This window comes from Rhodamnia argentea, chromosome 4 (assembly GCF_020921035.1).
Source record: "Rhodamnia argentea isolate NSW1041297 chromosome 4, ASM2092103v1, whole genome shotgun sequence".
Lineage (NCBI taxonomy): Eukaryota > Viridiplantae > Streptophyta > Magnoliopsida > Myrtales > Myrtaceae > Rhodamnia > Rhodamnia argentea.
Window position 1 is genome coordinate 1502821 of NC_063153.1, and position 19205 is coordinate 1522025.

The following is a 19205-nucleotide window of genomic DNA, read 5'->3' on the forward strand; positions in this document are numbered from 1 at the left end:
TTTCCTGTGAGCGGATTCGAATTTTGAGAAAAGCCTTCCTAAATGGTGAGAAGCCCTCTTGGATGAAGGAAAATCCTTTTGAAAAACTTTTAAAGCAACTCTTTTAAAGAATACTCGGGATGTGTCATTCAAAATCCATCCCCGGTGAAAATTTGAATTTGTGAATAGGACATATTTCTTTTACAAATACACTTTGAAATTCTGCTTGGAATTCCTAAGTCTCTCCCCAAGATTTGGAATTGCTACTCTCTTATCATATATCCAAAAATTTAAACCCATTGGATTATTTTGAAAGCCATTCTAATGACATTTGATTGGATTTTCTGCGGGTTCCCTAGTGTCCCCGGATCCTCAGAATAACCACGATTTCAAAATTTGACTAACTTTAATTCTCTGCAGGTCTTCTGGCATCCCCAGGTCCTCGGAACCTCTCATTTGAAATTTAAAAATAGGGTTTGAGCTTCCGTAGGTATACTAGTAAACCTAGGTCCTCGGATGGCACCTTCCTCTTTTAACAGGTAAATCCCCAATGGACAACCCATTTTAATCGGCGAGTCCCTTCCTAGAGGATAGCCAACCCATTCTAAATCGGCGAGTCTCTTCCTAGAGGATAGCCAACCCATTCTAAATCGGCGAGTCCCTTCCTAGAGGATAGCCAACCCATTTTAATCGGTGAGTCCCTTCCTAGAGGATAGCCAACCCATTTTAAATCGGCGAGTCCCTTCCTAGAGGATAGCCAATCCATTCTAAATCGGCGAGTCCCTTCCTAGAGGATAGCCAACCCATTCTAAATCGGCGAGTCCCTTCTTAGAGGATAGCCAACACATTCTAAATCGGCGAGTCCCTTCCTAGAGGATAGCCAACCCATTTTAATCGGCGAGTCCCTTCCTAAAGGATAGCCAACACATTTTAATCGGCGAGTCCCTTCCTAGAGGATAGCCAACCCATTTTAAATGGTGAATCCCTTTCTAGAGGATAACCAATCTCATTTTTAATAGGTGAAACCCCCTTTGTTACAAGGGTGAACCTTTCTTCCGAACGGTGAGTCCCTTCCTAGAGGATAACCGATCTGCATTTTAAATGGTGAATCCCTTCTTAGAGGATAACCAATCTCATTTTTAATAGGTGAAACCCCCTTTGTTACAAGGGTGAACCTTTCTTCCAGACGGTGAGTCCCTTCCTAGAGGATAACCGATCTGCATTTTAAATGATGAATTCCTTCTTACGGGATAGGTAATTTCTCCAAATGGTGAGTCCCTTCCTAGAGGATAACCAATCTGCATTTTAATAGGTGAAATCCCTTTGTTACAAGGGTGAACCTCTCTTCCAGACGGTGAGTCCCTTCCTAGAGGATAACCGATCTACTTTTAAAATGGTGAATTCCTTCTTACAGGATAGTCAATTTCTCCGGATGGTGAGTCCCTTCCTAGAGGATAACCAATCTTCATTTTAAATGGTAAAACCCCTTTGTTACAAGAGTGAACCTTTCTTCCAAATCTTCAAACCATCACTCGACACCGGATGGACGCCGATCATCATAAAATCGCGCTAACCATTCAAAGGTAATTCCATACATTCATTCACTCGACCTTAGATCAACAAATCTCAAACCACAGACAGGTGAGCTACGGGTAAATCTCTCTTTCTCCTCATTACTCTTTCACATAAAATGAGCATGAGCTGAACTAATTTCCCCAGTGGAGTCAGAGCTTCAACGATAAAGGTAAGGCAATTGGATGTCAAGACTAGTTTTTTTTATATTTCTCCCCAACAAAGTCGATTAAAGATTCAGGTGTCACCTTGTCTTTGAAAGCAACCTCTAATCGAGATTACTTTCAAAGAGGGGCATTTGTTGACACTTGATTTTTAATCATTTTTCCTTTAGTTCTATTTTCTAAAATTCCCAAAAATTCACAAAAAATCAAAAAATTGAAAAATCAAGTTTGGGAGCCTTGGCCAAGCATAAGGAACCAATTTTGAACAAAAAAAATATTTTTCATATTTTTCACATTTTTTTAATATTTTCGGAAATTAGAAAAATATTAGAAAATTCGTAAAAAATACTTTTCGAGGTCACAAAAATATACAAAAATATCCAATATTTTTCTTTTAATTCCCTATTAATATTTACCTCAAGAAAAATCAAAAATCGAGTTCAATGTTAGGTGATTCTTCACAATGCCTAGAGTTGAATTTCCATAAAAAATACAAATTGAGTCTTTTTATTTGCGGTTTTTGCACATTTTAAGTCTAGACATTCAATTGCAGGCCTTTCAAGCTTCAATTTGGTCAATTGCACCCTCAATTGCGCGAATTGCATGAATTGGGCAAGAATCCCCAAAAGTTTTGCAATTTAGTCCCTAGAATTTTTAATTTCCGAAATTACTTTTAATCTAGGGACTTTCTCTGCAAAATTGGACTACCCCTAGGGTTTTAACAAATTTTGAATCAATTGGCATAGGTTGCATGCTCCAATTTGATCAAATTGACACTCAATTGAACATTTCCCCAATTTGGGCAATTAGAAAAATTTGGGGCTTTTGCATAAATTGGTAGACAATTTTGGGCAAAACCACTTTTTTAGATAATATCCAGGCCCTAAAGTCCAATTTTGAAGTTTAATTGCAAAAATTCCCCCCCGATTTTACTTAATTTTGAAAATTATGAAAATTTCAAGTCTCGAACCGGTTCGCACCGGTCGCCTGCCGGTCGGACCGGTCGAACCGGCTCAACAAGTGTCATCTTCAACCTCTTGCTTGCGCCATTTACAGAATCAAACGATGAATTTCAGCGGCAAAATTGAAGGGCAATTCGACCCTAATTGGTGCAATTATTGTGGGGGTTTTGTTCCTCGGGTTGAGAGGAATCAATCACCACCGGCGGCACGACCAATGGTCGCCGAAGAAGCTCCGACGAGCCAGTCAAAGCCTCGGTGCCCGGAAAAGTCAACCTTCTTAATCCCGTGTCAAATTGGAGCTCGTTTTGTGATCAACGGAGGCCTAACGGACACGGACGGAATCCTAACCGATTCCGTCGCCGTCCGGTGGCCTAATTGCACGTGAGTACACGTGAGGGGGGCTTTGGCCAGCTCACACCCGACGCGCGCAAATTTGAAAACCAAGTATAAAAGGCCGAGGAAGGTTCTCGATCGGGGAGGCTCATTGTGCTCGCGAGAGATAACCGAATAGAGAGAGAAAGAGAGAAATGGAGAGAGAAGCTCTCGGGCACCTCCATCGCTAGAGCTTCAAGCGAGTCCGCAAGTTCATCGCCCGGCCGATCCAGAGCAAATCGAGGCCGCCCACCACTTCTAGAAGCTTGCTCGCTCATCCACCAATTGGTGAGTCGAGTTCGAACTTCCTTACTTGTGCAACTATGGCATCTCATATCCCCGAGCTCGATTCCTTCAATTAATGTGTGCGTTTTACTTCTGTCACCTCTCTAACCACAATCGCATCATTATTTCTCATTGATTTCGCCCAATCATGTCGAGTCAAACCTCCAACCAATCGCGACCTGGTCGAACTTCGGCCGGGCGAATCTAACAACTACGGGTTCAATTTGAACCTGAGGTAAGTATTCTAAACTTGCTTTGAATGATTCTCAAGCTCGAATTCAATTGTTATGCTATGTGTGGTGAGAACTGGTTCTGAGAAATCGAAATTGTGCGAGGTTGATTTATGGTGATTACGTGGATGAAATCATGTGATTTTTGAATATGTTGGTCCGGATGATTATGCGAGTTGATCGGCGTTGGTTTGAGGTCATTCCGGCGAGATCTCACCGTTAGATCTCGCCGGAAGAGCCTCGGCCATCCATTCCGTGTTGTCGCGAGGTTGAAGACGAGCTGACATGGCTCGGTCAAATAGTCAAAGTCCGACGTGGAGTCCTCTGTTTGGTCCAACTCACGTCAGAGTCGGCTCGGCCGTTGGCGCGAGCGAGGCGACCCGGACTTGATCTAATAGCTATGATAATTTGATAGATTTGATTTAGGGCCGTCGGATTAGCATTTTCTTATTTTTGGATATTAGATATATTAGATAGAAAATAAAAAATCAAAACGGTGCCGTTTAGTCTAGGGTGTGCGGCGTCGTTTTAGCCAAAGAAAGAATGGACGGTGCAGATTAAGTTTAGAGTCAATCGCAGCGGTTCAGAGTTATACTTGATGTAGCGTCGTTTTGAGTCATAGGCAAACGGATGGCTCGGATTAGATCTAGAAGAAATTGTGGCCATCCAACGTACTAAGTGAAGCGTCGTCGTTTTTGTTAAAAGGGATCGACGGCTCAGATTAGACCTCGGGATAGATCGTAGCCGTCCATACATTTACTAGATGCGGCGTCGTTTTTGCATAGAAAGCCCAAGCGTCGTCGTTTTAATCTGAGGGCGAGTCGACGGCCGAGATTAATCTTCGAAGTTGATCTCGGCCGTTCATTTCTTTTATATATTTTCGAATAATGGGAAATTAGTTTAGAAAATTAAAAAAAATCAAATAAATGGGTATATGGCGTCGTTTTGATGCCAAGCAAGTTTACGGGCGGTCTGGACCGGGTTGACCGGTCGTTGACCAGTTTGACCCGGTTTGGAAATATTAATAAAAAATAATAAAATAATAAATAAAAATTTCTAAAAATCCAAAAAAAATTGTAAAAATACTTAGAAAATTCACAAAAATTCCCAGATTTTTCCAAAAAATTTCTAAAAATTTCTAGATTGATTCGGGACTCTTATAGTCTGGATCGAGAATTTTTGAGATTTCGAGGGTCGATTCACATCGATCCGGAAAATTCCCAACCTTTTTAGAAAATAAATAAAAATTCAAAAAAATTAGAAAAATTAGAAAAATCATAAAAAATCACAAAAAATTGGAAATGGTCGTATTCAACTGGCTTGACCGTAATTTTGTGATTTTCGGGTCCAAAACCCCCAAAAATAACCATTCTACCATTTCTGGGCCTTCCGCCCCAAATTTTCCCGAACCACCCCGGAACCCAAAGTTGATATTTTTGTGGGCCGATAGGGTCATCTATGGCTCGTTTATTTGACTGTTTGGCTGATCTGATCTTATTTGTTTTGATTGTGCATTTTAATTTTCTGATTGTGGATGCTATGGTAGAAAATTCCCGTCTGCATGAATACCTAGGATCGTTAGGACCTACCTCACCCGAAATTGAATCTGCATGAACTCTTAGGTTAGGAAATCACTCAACATCGATAACCGAAAGGGCGTCAATGTAAATCTTGGCGTAATCAAGTCCCCGGACCCAAATCTCCGGTTTTCATAGAACCGAACGGTTTCTCCCGGCCGCTCGGTAGGGTTTTCCGATCATACCCTCTAATAAATTGATCGGTGGCGACTCCAATTGCATGTACACATTGCACATGCCACCCAACCACACTAAGGTCGATTTCAATAAAATTTTCTCCGATATCGCGATTCGAGTAATGGGTCGTAGGGGAGACCCGTGATCCTAAAGATCCCGCCGACAACCGGGGTCGAAAGGATCGGCTCGTTAACCCTCTCGCTTTCGGAACCAATTCCGAAAGAGGGTCGCGACACTCATAACTTATGATATATCATTTTGGATGGTCATGATTACATGTCCCAATGGGTGGCCAAGATTTGGCCCTTTATATGACAATTTCATTAAATAATGTTAATGCAATGACATTTTGGTAATTTTCCTCAAAAAGGGTAATTTTTTGTTTTTTGTGCAACTGCCCCCTTCAAGGGGCGCTTATTCTAGGTTTTGTTTATGTCATTTGGACACATTATGGTTTTAATTGCGGCCCTATGATTGATATAATGACTTTGATTCCCACTTACTACCCAAAAAATTTTTTGATTGACTCATAGCTTTTGATGTGCTATTTTGGATGGCCATGATTACATGTCCTAATGGATGGCTAATATTAGGCCATTTTTATGGCAGTTTCTTGGATTAATGTTAATGCAAGTGCATTTTAGTAATTTTCCTCAAAAAGGGCAATTTTGGAAAATTTGGAATTTGAAAATTTGGCTTGAAATTATGGCCAATGATATTCACATCTTCCAATGCCATGAAGAAAACAAACTAAGAAAATGTCTAGAAATTGACGAACTTTTTTTTTTACCGATCGAAATTCGAAATTCTTATTTTTGGAAAAAGTCATTTTTTGATCGATTTTGGTAAAATCGACGATGCTATAATGAAATTGGGGTATAAAAAGATTGATTTGACTTGTTTTTGAAAAATTGACCAATGGTCAACTTTTGGATAACTAATTGCAAATGACACATGAATGACGTGCTCCTAAAAAAAAAAAAAAGCACTAAAAGATGATGAAGGATCCTTTTGGTTCGGAAACAGGCCTTGTTGCAAGCAAAAGCCCTAATCCTAAATTTTCATCTTTTAGTAACTTGTCGACTAAGAATCAGGTGCCAACAAGTATTCTTCATTTCGGGCGCACATTTATCCATGACCATTCCATATCTCTAGCAGCATAACATGTTGTTGGTGCCAAAATCAATGACCATTTCAATTCTGTTGTCGTATTCGACAAGTGGACATGTGGCATTAATATAAGCCATTGCCGATTAGCACGTGAACAACCTCCAGTAGATTGTTATACGTATGATAGTATTCACGTGTCATGCGCATGACCTATTCATGCTCTAGTATTTCCCCTTGCTTCTCCTTCACATTTTTGGCATATGTGTCGACAAACAGATCATTTTTGTGTCAACACAATCCTAAAATTTTGTTAATTCTAACTTTGGAGAGTGCATGGAAGACAGGGCATTATGCTATGTATGACTTCTAACTACATTGGATGCGACACAAATATGGGATGCTATTCTTGAGATCGTTGAAAGTTGTAATTATAATCGTTTTTATGGTTAACAACAATTAAGATTCTTCCGTAGCATGCTACCAATATTAAAGAAATTCGGAAATAACAAGAATGAAATTAAACTAGCGACGACTGTTGGGGACGTCGCTCAGTTCGAGGGTCGCCTATGAACCCTTTGAAGAATACTATTAGCACCCAAGTACGACAATGAATGATAAGCGAGAATCAAATCATTATTTTAACTTGACGGGACTCAATTTGCACAAACGGAAACTACTCGTGTAAGCACGCTAGGACTCATGGCAAAACATACTAAAAGACCTAGCAAGCACTAAAACGTAAGAAAAGGCGGGCACAAACTGCTCCGACCGCCCGAGAGGGTGGGTTCCCTCTACATCTCTACTCTAAGCTAGCAATAAATAAGTGCTACGACGGACGTCACAAAAAAATCAATGGATAAATCAATTTATGAGCCAAACAGACACATATGCATTCACAAGAATTGAGCAAATGCGGAAAATTATACTATCAATTTTCAATTTATTGTGTGAATGTCAATTAAGTTCTAAACTTTTCAAGTTTACCAATATGGTCCTAAATCTTTACTCGAAATTTCACCATGGTCCTTCCGGTCAATTTTCCCTGGAAACCGCTGACGTGGCATCCTAGTCATCGATGGCCATCCTACTTGGGGCACAATTTTAACATAGAATTTGGTTGGAATTACTCCATTGGAATTTTCTTGCAAAGATTTAGGATTAAATTGGCAAAATTTAGAAAGCTTATGAATAAATTGACATCCATATAATAGGTTTAAGACTGATTGAACAATTTTCCCTAAACAAACATGATGTGAGATTTCAATGTGAATCAAATATCGGGGACTTGATGAAATATAAGCTTGAACACAGCGAGCGAAATTGAGAAAATGAAAATAGAGAATATCACTATATTCTTCTTTTTACCTTGCCTCGACTAATTTGAGTGAACCGTGGTTATCATCTTTAAGTCTAGTTCGAGCCTAGTCATCGATTTCATACTACGCTCACTTAAATGTAATAATTTTTGCTTTTCAGTCATTCGAGTGTCATAAGTTCCAAACAACATTAATTTGAGTATCATAATTGTCAATTGATTGCCCAAGTACCATAATTTAAAAAAAAAAAAATCACCACAAATACTATGTCACACCACGTCATTAAAGCAATGAAATATAACGGTTTGGGACTTTGGTACATGATGCATAATAGATGAGCTAAATGCACGATGACTCTAATTAATGCTCGAATGTACTGGGCAATATCGAAGTACTTTTGGTCTGTAAGTGAAGGAAAAAATCTGCGCTTTCTCGGCCACGGTGGTTCTATGGAAAGCTTGAGCTTGTTTCGTCACCGCCCAACCCGTGGCATGGATATACAAAGCTTCGGGGATGGCTTAGCGAAGATGGTGGCCGATAAAAATGGCTTCTCGAAACTTGAAAAACTAGAAAAAAAAAAAAAATACCAGGCGTCTTGGCCGAGTTCGGCAGAGATGATTTGGAAGATTGCCAACCGAAACGGAGTACTGTTGCAGCGTTGAAATGACAACTGATATTCACAAGCACCCAAGGATTGTGTGTTAGCAGTCTGCCCTAGGAACTAATCAAGATTGATACTCTAACATTAGTTGTGGATTAGGTTGTGTCGAAAAACGACCTTCATTATATTTAGGTAGTCATAATGTGTTGCTAGAGACCGCTTATGACTTGTAGGCCCAAAAGAGTTTTGAGCACACTGCTAATGTTTAGTGAACCTATAGGGTCGCACACAAAAGCGAACCGAGTTCATATTTTTTATGCGCCTTGATCTACCTAAGAAGTAAATTTTAATTTATTCTCCTATTCTAAATATTTACGCGATCGTGCACGTTATGAGATAACAATTAAATGCACGATTGGAGATAGATGGTTTGGCGGGCAACGAATCGCCCGACTCCACTTCTTTTATTACGCGTAAATATTGAGGCTATGTATAAATGTGGAAAAACCCTAAAAACTATGAAGTAAATTAAGAGAGTCTTATTCCGAAGGAGAAAAATATAGAGAATCGTTCTCTGTTTTGAGATCTTTGAGAGAGTCTCAAAGATCAAAGGTAATCAAGCAAGAGGAGCTCCAAGATCTGTAAGCTAGAACTTGGATCATTCGAGACTTCGGTTCGTGTGTGTGGATACCGATAGAGGCGCAATACTTGGGGCGCTAATCCAGACACAAACGATTGTCAATTTATCTTCAATCCGCAAAAGGTATGTCTTGAACTCCTATTAATTTTAATATACGCTTGGATCCTGTTTAGGGTTTCGATTTATAAATATATTCCACTGCGTTTTGACAATCCCGAAACCCCTTCATTGTGGAGCCCTGAGACATGGTGGGGAGCAGGAAGAAGCCAGTCGTGCCGATTGACGAGGGTGGTGATCGCACCACCATCATGATCAGGAACATTCCCAACCAGTACACGTACGTCAACTTGTTGCTACAAAATCCAGTTTTCTTGGGGGTTGCTTATCATCAATTGAATGAACCAGACCAGCCCTAACCAACATCCTTTTTTGCTTAATCTTGTCTTATGAAGACAGTCTGAACCCAACGTTCGTTCAGCAAAACATTCATGTCCTAATATGACAAGTGAACCAGCCCTTTGACATATAAGTCAATTCAAATAGATGAAATAGACATAGAAGAATATCAAAACCACCATTATGTGGAACAAGCTCCAGTACTCAACCTCCTTGTACGCTTTTTTCTCGGCATCCAATCTCTTCCCCACCTCCTCGCCGGTCAGTCGCTGAGCCTTTGCTGCCATCTTGCATTTCTCTCTCTCCTTCTCCATCGCTGCCAATGCGGCTTGCTCCGATGAACGTGCTTCCTGCAACTTCTTCTCCAGTTCGTTCTGGTATTTGTGACAGTCCCTCACCTGCAAATTGCCGTGGCCGCATGACAGTTGCAAAATAAAGCGAGATCAGCTATTTTGATGTCAGCTAGAATAATAACAGAAGCATGGATGAAGTTGTTACTAGATCCAATGCTCTAAAATTTATCCTATATTGACGAAAGACTACCGATTCCACGTGATTCATGTAAATAAACTGAATTCTTCATGTGAACAAGAATCACCAGCCCTATAGTATTTACCGAACCTTGGACAAAATTTGAAAATAGACATGCGATTTGTAACTCTTAATTACCGTCTGCTTCGCTCGGATTGCTTCCTTGCAGGCTGCATGGTACAGGTCTATCGTCCTCTTGAGCTCCAATTTGGTCCTTAACATTTCTTCTTCCACTGCTTCCTGCATATTTCATATAGCCAATTAACCAGATAACTTAAACGCGCGTATATATTTGCACAGAATAAAGGAAAATTGCTTAGGTGTTTGATAGACCATGTTGCCCTTGAGGCTACTACGTATTTCAGGCAATGATTTCTTCTGTTTAAATTTTCATGCTAGGTTCATTCAGCTATGTAGTCAAAGAACCGATGATGAATGCACCAATCAAGTCGCCAAGAGAAATGAAAGATGGCCATGCGGGTTATAGCTTTTTACACGAGCTGTAGCCGAGTGTTTGTTTCATTGTTCATTCCCAAATCGTCAATAAATTTGAGTTGCATATAAACATGGAAATGTTCCTTACAGCGAGACACGGTGACTGCGACATCGACCCTTCACCATCTTGCATCGCTGACTCGTGTGCCAAAGCGGATTGGAACGTGCTTGACTGCAAGGACATTTCGTCATCTTCAAAATGTAAGCTCACCGAAGAATCGCTCATGCGTCCCAATCCCAGATCTTCATAGAAGGAAAGGAAACTGCTGTCGGTGCTCAGTCTCCCCGAGTTTGGACGGGAGAAATCATTCTCACAGGTAGAGAGTTCATCGTACGTCCCGCTGCTCAGGCGTCCAGAGTTCATGATTGTTAAGATACTAATCAGTAGCCTTAAACTATGGTAAGAAAATCTGGCATGATGTCTATAACTAGGAGTGGTCAATGATTTTGCATCATCACCTTTAATCTATGTATCAAATTCCTTGAGTTAAAGACACATTAATTTCAAGCGTCATTTTAAAATACACTAGTTCAATCTGCCGTGCCTTTCCACCATCATCAGTTGTCAAGAAATTGGATTTTGTCTTTTAAACATTTTGAAATGTCTAAATTGCATTAGTTTCCTTAAGTGTGTGCAAATATATAAACACTCTAAACTACCTTTCCTACAGATCTCATGAATTTGCTTTTTGGCCTGATATGTATTTATAGAGCGCGTTAAGTGCACATATGTCGCATTTGCTCAAAGAATTATGATGGCAAAATCTTTACCTCGAATGGTTAAGCGTATCGAGTTGTGCCATCTCCTCAATTGTCACCAAGTTTGGGACGGGGCGAGTGGCAGACCGGACTGATACAGCTTTTCCTTTGCCCACTACGTAAACGTTGCAATAGTCCGGTGTGTACTTCAAGATGGTGTTTGGTATATCTGTACCCTTGAATAATCTGAAAGAAGATCACACAAATATAATAGAGGAAGGTTTTTAACCCGTCACGAACAACTGCTCGCTTCAATAAAGTATTGCGAGAATTTCGAAAATTCTTACGGGGACCGGCACACTATCGATCAGATAATCTCATTGTTTCATGTTGTATTGTTTGCAATGGAGGGGCAATGTTGAAACATGAGGGGGATTGCAAAAGTACCTAGAAAAGCTGTTTCTTGAAGCCGTTCCGAGTAACAGAGTGTCGACTGCATGTCTTGAGACATATTCAACTAAAGCCTTTGCTACATCTGAATCCTCAAGTACAACAACTTCACTTTGTACCTGTCAAAGGTCAAAATTGGAGGACAATAAGCAATGCTGCTACTAATACAATGAAAGACAAAGAGCATGTTGTTTTGAAGTATAAAACCGAAAATCGAAATGAACCTTCTTTATCCGAAGCTAGAAATTGTACTTACAAGAACGGTGTTAGCTTAAAGACTACAAAAAGACTTTTCATTCAACCTAGATTAATTAAGGTTTTCAAAAAAGCTACTTTCACAAGCAATAGTAATAGAACAATATGGTCTCTACCCATAGAAAAACAGAAATCGTCAGAGAAATTATGTTAATGACCTGTTCATGGAGGAAAATATTATCGACTAGTGCTAGATGCAAGGTAAAATCTGAAGTCTAATGGTTCATTCAAGTTTTTCAAACTGTTTTGGATAGGAATGGAAGGTTAGGAAGTGGAAACGCACATGTCTCCGCAAGCAATAGCAGCGGAAGGGAAGGAAGAGCTCCGCTGTTTGAGCATCGGGTTGCGTCTCTTCCGACCAGGCTGCACCAAAATATGAACCAATAAATGCCAAAAAACATTGAAGAAGATAAGCAAAACACTAATTTTTTGTAGTATTCGGACAATAATTAGACTTCTCGACCGTTTTTTTCCACCTTTACTGTAGCTCATATTTCATGAAAACATTCAATCAGAGAAGATCGGTGTGTCGTATCCATCAGGAGTGATTAAACTTCGAGAGGGAGAGAGAGAAACCTGGAAATGGAAGAAGGGATGTTGAAGGCCGACTCTTGACGTGAACAAGCTTGAGGGTCTGGTTCGAGGAGGAGACGACGTTTTCGATGGCCCATTTGAGAGCATATCTGCTGGGCTTGTCCCTGTCGATCGCAACCGCTATCAATCTTTCCCTACCACCACCTTCGCCTTCTGCCCTCGCCGCCACCACATTGTTGTTGTTCCCTCTCAAGCTCACCATCGCCCGTCGTCAGCTCCTCAATCTCACGAAGATTTTGCGCGTGCGATCGAGACAGGATGCGCACCAAGGATCTGCACCAAGCTTAGGCTTCTCTCTTTCTTTCTTTCCGCCTTCTCTCTGGTATTATTCTTTTTCTAGGTTCCTTCTTCTAGATCTCCAGCGTTTTTGTTGGGCAGTTTTGGACGTATTGAGGACGCCAGTGGCTCGTCTCATCAGTTAGGGTTTTGTTAGGTTTTTGGTTTTCTTGTTTCCCCCGCTCTTGTAAAAGGATTTGTGTCCCCCCGCCACCATACAGACATATCGAAAGAAGTTAATAAGACAGCTTGAGAGCGTCGTTAACGTAACTTCTTGTCGTAACTTCCCGTCAAGCGCTTTAACTTCTCCTGCACCATTCTTCATTTTTTTTCACTGTAACTGATTTCCTAGGAACCAGGAGAGTTTGCGGGGTCCGGCCGTAAAAATTTTCCGATAATCCCATGTCGAAATTTCTCTTCTTCTTTTTTTTATGTATTTTATATCGTGTGCTGGCTGTAGTTTGTTTGCAAATAAGGACGATCTAAAAATCTAAGACAAGATCGACGAAATATTAAATAAGAAAGAAATTGAGTTGGATCTATTAATATATTGGTGTACGGGAAAGTTTCTATGCAGAGGAGAGCCCAAAGCCTGGAACACCTATTCGACTTTAGACCTTTATCACCCTCGTCGAAGATTAAACTTGCAATATTACTACAAAAAATGGACTTGGGAGAGGTTTGAGTATGTTGCTTAATTGTGCTCATATACTATACATAGACAATATATTCCTTAAATGATCATGTGATCGATCATAATCTTGTACTCATAATTAGTCATTCAATGTAAAGCTGCGAACAAGTCATCATTTATTTTGATTTTGCGCCAAAATTTAAGAAACGAAGCATGACATAAGCACAAAAATGGACGATCGGACCATTAATGAGCCGAGTCAGCACGGCTCGTACATTAGAAATGGGCATAAGATGAGGCAGGATGGGGGCGGGGATTGGGATCACGTCGTCTGTCCCCGCCCCACCATTGACTTTTGTGGGGCAAGACATCTTGCTTGGGCCAAAGGTGATGAATCATTTTAGCAATACTTACTAAGAAATTGGTCAATATATCATCCCTGTTTCAACATAGATTTTTGTGCTAAATCACAAAAAGGACTTGTAAAATCATCTAAAGTTTACATCAACAACTCACAACATAAAAATAGCAAAGGATTGTTTCGTCCATTCTTCCGATTAGTAGTAGCGTCAATATCGATAAATTAATAATAGAGGACCCAGAGGTATATCATTTGAATCCCCGTGGGTACTTTATGGTATAGTAATACCGATACATGAATGATGATAGTTAAACGAAAACTTATTCACATTATACTGATGTATATACACTTTAATTATGAAAATCGTAGCTTTGAATGGGTAACTTTGATATTGTGACTTATAGTTATAATTTACATATTAATATTATTTTTTTAGTTACCATCTATGTTATTTAACTAAACATCCGAAATACGTAAATCATAATACATATTTTGATATAATATTCGTAATTGTCATCTATATTAACTTCACTAAATATACTATAAGAAAAGTACAATGGAGCAGGGGGAACGGAATGGGGTCATTTCCTCAGCCAACCATTTCTTGCCGGGGACAACCCGCCTTGATCGGGTCGAGCCCCACGCCCATCCCTTGCATGGAGCAGCCCAAGCTAGGCAGGCATGGTAAGGCTATGAACTTTACTTGTGGCAGAATTTTTGAAGTTTTTGGTGTCACAAAAAAAGTTTAGGTTAAATGTGTATCCCGTGGGTGTAATTTTGGGATTTTTGATATTATAGAAAAAAAAAGGTTGAAGTAAATATAGGACATTGATGTAACTTTAGGTTTTTTTGTGTCACAAAAAAAAATGGTAAATTTATCATAATGAGCATAGTTTAAGGTTTTTTGTGGTTTTCCTCCCTTCTTCTTCTTCTTCTTCTTCTTCTTCTTCTTCTTAATTATGTGGAACGTGTCGCCTATTTTTTTTTTTAATAAAAAGCTCGAGTTAAATATTGGATGGATCGTTTTGAAAGAAAATAGAAGGACGATTGTGAGAACAAAAGTACAAGAATGGACAGCATTAATCATCCTATATTTGTCGCATAGACCAATGGAAGGATAAATCAAGTATAGTGCAGTCATCTCTCGGACCAAGGTCTACATCTTAATACTGGATTGGAGACATCTACCACCGAGAAATTGTCACATAAGAGTTTTTTGTGGATATATGAATTCTGAAGCATTATTAGTGATACTATAGTTCATACATTTAGGTGGGCTATCTTAAATAAATTATACGGAAAATTCCAACTAAGGTCTTGAAGTGCCATTACTTTCTCAAGTAAGGGCTTGAAGTAGACATTGTTTTTAATAAATGCCAGAAATGCTCTCATTTTCTCACATAAAGGCTTGAAATGGCCATAACTGTTTCAAATAAGAGTATGACCTCGTCATCTAGCTAAATATTTCGGCTGATTAGGGGCATTTTCATCCAAAGATAATTTCAACCTAAATTTTAGTTAAATTACATTAAAAGTTCAAAAAACTTAAAGTTTGCCACAGTTCCAGCGTCGGTTGGGCATCGGCCCTGGCCGGATAGAGCGGCGGCAATAGTTGGTGGGGTCATCGACGCCTCAACGAGGGTTAGATGGGGTAGCGGCCACGGGCGGAGGAGCTGCCCTCCTACCTTTATTTTCTTTATTTTATTTTTTTTGTTTTAGCCCTTTTTTTTTTTTTTGAATTTGTCTTTTTTATGGAAAAAATTTGGAAAAAAAATAAAATTAAATAAATGAAAAAGGTGCCATTGACTAGACGGTGAGGCAAACTCTTTTTTGAGACTGACATGGTCACTTTATGCTCTTATTTGAAATAAGGTCCATTTCATACACATTTTTGATAAAATGAAAATACTTCAGGCTTTTATTTGAGAAAATGAGTGCACTTCATGCCCTTAGGTCAAATTTTCCCTAAGTTGTAAGGCAAGTTCACAATGATAAATGCATCTTATTTCAAATCTACGATTGAGGGGTTGTCCTTGACTAGAGAGTGAAAATTAAGAGCGGTTCCTCTATGCATCCTCCACTCAAACACAAAAGGACCACCTAAAGGGAAACTAGTGGGGCTTATTTCTAAGTACACTTAATTCCTCTGGCTCTCACTAGGTCGCAAGATCCCACTTGATCTAAACTCATATAAGAGGAGCAGAAAAACAGACGTAGAACCAATTGATTGAAGAAATTACTCTTTGTTCACCTTGGAATACTCTGAGTGTGCTCTCTTCCGGGACCAGGAGGCGATTTGCACGATTATGGCCACGACACTTTACATAGACATTGAAGACGACGTAAACAGCTACTTTCTCGAGTTCGACTTGAAATCTACACTTGAGTAATGTACTCGGTCACTTACGGCTCACGCCCTTCCATCAATATAGAAAGGAAAAAAGAAACCGCCCCAATCTAGTGGGGGCACTCAACGATGACCTAGAACTTGCCTATAATGGGATAAATCAAAAGTAGGGCTCTCAACAAATACTCATAATTCAACTCTACTCACGAAGGAGGAAGAAACTAAGATGGTTTTACAATATTCTATATTCACAATCGATTTACCCATATCAAAATAGTTACAAAACATGCCTATTTATAGGCTTGTTATATAACTCTTGATCTACTCTAGAAATATAAATAGATGCAATGTAAATACATTACAATGACTACACATTGGAATATGAACATACTCTTGAAAGACTCAACTAATAATAACTTTTGAAAACTACATAGCAATAAAGACACATCTTGGTTTGTGCATGCGACTTGAGAGTCGAATGGTCATCCACATGCTGGTCAATACTATCCATGGAATGAGACAATATTTTTGAATTTGGTTTAATTGCTAACATTCCCCCTTTAACCAAATTCTCTTCCATCAATCATTTTAAGCAGACTCTCGAACTTCTGAAATGCATCAACCTTGAGAGGCTTCGTAAAAATGTGTGACGCCCTAGAATTTCGACATCTATAAGAAAAATGGATTCGATAAATTTTAATAGCGAATTCTAGCCTATAAGTAAATTTGAATTTTCGAGGATTTAAGAGACAATAATTGGATTGTTACGAGACGTTGGTCAGAGAAAGTCGAGCTAGGTGATTGAGTCATCGAGTCATAGTAATGAGACCCGTCATACCCGAGCCTAGCCCCGACAGAACCCTAGCCGTGAAAATAGTAATTTACCCCCGATCAGTTGTGCCAAATGACCAAAATACCCTTAGATTTTACTCACTACAAGACAAAATCATTCAAATCTGACTTGACCTTAGTGGGTCCCTTGTCACATCCCCACCCACCAATCCCATCTCTCATCTCATTGTCTCTCTCCTCCCTTCCCTCTCCTCACCCCCTCTATCTCTCTCGGTCGACTTCCCCTCTATTCCCTCTCACCGAGCCAACTACCAGTTACCACTACGACCTTCACCATTGCGTTACCCTATCCGCCGTCGTCCAGGTACCATCAACCGCCTTAGTCGCCACTCCTACAACCGCCACCTAAGCCCCACGACCTCCGTCCCTCCCTCTCTCTTGGTTCCGCCCTTACTACCACCACTTTATCGCCCTTCGCCATCGTTGTCGTCCTACCAAGCTCCACGACCGCCAGCTACCTGCGACACCGCCCCACCACCTCCTTATCCTCCACCCGAGCCCCATTAGTTACCGCGATCAAGCCGTCGAGACTCCATTCAACCTTGTCGTGCAGTCCAGTTAACCCCGCGACCATGAGCAACCGAGTTTAACTCCTCTGTTCACGACCACCGGTCACCACCCCACAACCCACTATTAACCTAGTCGAACCCCGACGCCGGCTCAAGCCACATGTGACCTCCCCCTCCACTACTCGTCGCTTGACCACCACCACCGCTTGTAACCGCGCCCACAAACAAGATCCACCCTGGCCCAAACTCTCTTCGTGTCCATCATAGCCATCTGCCGATCTGCTCGATCCCGGATACCGACCCTTGCAGCCTTCCCAAGCCGCTACTCAACCTGACATCCAGCGGCCAAAGCCCCACCATGAGCCGCACCATGCCGACACGAAGAATCGACAGCCGAAACCCTCTGCCCATGAGCCCGACCCGAGGTTGGACCCCGCGATTCGAGCCCGTAGACTCCACCCGAAACTCTCGGCCACCATGGACCCGAGCCGACCCGTCTCGTAGCCGAAAACCCGTCGTCGTCGTTGTCGCCGCACCCTAGTTGTCACCGAACGTCCATTATTTAGTGAGTTAAGCCATAATCCTCGGTTAGGTCGTTAATTACGTTTATGGATAGTTAATTAGTGTTAATCTTGGTTTATGTAGTTAACGGTGGTCGAATTAAGTTAGTGACTCTGGTTAGGTTAAGTGACCATAGTTAATTAAGTTAGCTCTGGTTAGTTTAGGTGGGCTGTGGCTAGTTGTTGTTAGATTGTATTTAATGGACTGATTGTGGTTGATTGATCATGGATAGGTTATTTGACCGGAGCCAAGTGGGCCGTTAATTGCCAGGTTAATTAATTAAGATGGACTTAATTAATTGTAGTTGCATCAATTAATTACAATCAAGCTAATTAAGCATTATCGAAATAATTAATTATTACTATAGATTGATTGATGGGTGATTATTGGTTGGCTTCTATATGCATTGGTTGTGTATATTATATGTATACGATAATTAATCACCTAGTATCGGATACAAAGTATGGAGGATAAATTATGCATTCATGTAACCATGTGTGGAATCAAACCGCATATTTGAGCATGAAAATGGCTTGACCAAGTCTTTGAGCACGATTGTGTAAGCATTTAACTAAATGCAAAAGATAAGAATTGATCGATTGTATGGTGTGCCCATGTGGTTATATGATGGATTCTTGACAAGTTTGTGCTGCACCGATCGGAATCACACGACTTGTCGGATGCACGTCAATCCATGACGTCGGGTTGGTTGGATACCGATCGCAGTTTGTGATAGATCGACGCTCCTTACAGAAATACCTCTTGCGTCGTGTCGTGCTGATTGAAATCATACGGCTTAGCAATTAACGTTGCCAAAGAAATGGAATGGTGCCCGGTCCCGCCATAAGAGCACTAAGCGCCTAGTATGCTATGTACCAACCGTCCAGTATGCAGGCACCAACCGCCTGGTGTGCCAGGCCGATTGGCTATTAATAACGGAGTATGTATGGGTTTATGTGTATGCAAGTTATTTGGGTGTTACGGTTATATGTCTTGGTTGGAATGACTATTGAGTCGTGTCGAGCATTGCATTATTCATGAAGTAAGGCATGGTAAGCTTGCATATGATTGTGAATATATTGCTGGGTTATGCCTATTCTTGTGATTATTTAGATCATAGCATAGATCCCCTACTATTGATCTGTCATCAACTTGTGCTGTATGTTTAGGCCGCCCTAAATGAATCAACGCCATAACCGAGTTTAGACATTGACTTACGGAAATTTTATATCTCATCCGTTGTTTTTAACCATTTTTTAG

General features: G+C 40.4%; 2 protein-coding genes across 2 annotated transcripts; both read right to left on the reverse strand.

Annotated features, from left to right (window-relative positions):
• Positions 1-9453: 9453 nt before the first annotated feature.
• Positions 9454-11694, reverse strand: LOC115753852. Its single transcript, XM_030692681.2, has 5 exons — positions 11554-11694; positions 11179-11352; positions 10496-10748; positions 10051-10152; positions 9454-9779 (listed from the first exon to the last, which is right to left on the reverse strand). Exons 2-5 carry the CDS (start codon positions 11208-11210, stop codon positions 9516-9518), a joined length of 651 nt encoding a protein of 216 aa, XP_030548541.2. The 5' UTR covers positions 11211-11352; positions 11554-11694; the 3' UTR covers positions 9454-9515.
• Positions 11695-12034: 340 nt separating this feature from the next.
• Positions 12035-12609, reverse strand: LOC125314624. Its single transcript, XM_048277417.1, has 2 exons — positions 12388-12609; positions 12035-12174 (listed from the first exon to the last, which is right to left on the reverse strand). The coding sequence occupies exons 1-2, from the start codon at positions 12605-12607 to the stop codon at positions 12035-12037; spliced, it is 360 nt and encodes a 119-aa protein (XP_048133374.1). The 5' UTR covers positions 12608-12609.
• Between the last annotated feature and the right edge of the window lie 6596 nt (positions 12610-19205).

What these genes read in the sequence shown, in the direction of transcription:
- LOC115753852 (XM_030692681.2), bottom strand. Translation starts at nt 11,210, where the DNA reads ATGGCACAACTCGATACGCTTAACCATTCGAG. An exon ending in CGCAGTCACCGTGTCTCGCT is followed by an intron (nt 10,153 to 10,495) that starts GTAAGGAACATT and finishes TGAAATATGCAG; the next exon opens with GAAGCAGTGGAAGAAGAAAT. An exon ending in CAATCCGAGCGAAGCAGACG is followed by an intron (nt 9,780 to 10,050) that starts GTAATTAAGAGT and finishes GGCAATTTGCAG; the next exon opens with GTGAGGGACTGTCACAAATA.
- LOC125314624 (XM_048277417.1), bottom strand. Translation starts at nt 12,607, where the DNA reads ATGGTGAGCTTGAGAGGGAACAACAACAATGTGGTGGCGGCGAGGGCA. An exon ending in ATCCCTTCTTCCATTTCCAG is followed by an intron (nt 12,175 to 12,387) that starts GTTTCTCTCTCT and finishes ATTTTGGTGCAG; the next exon opens with CCTGGTCGGAAGAGACGCAA.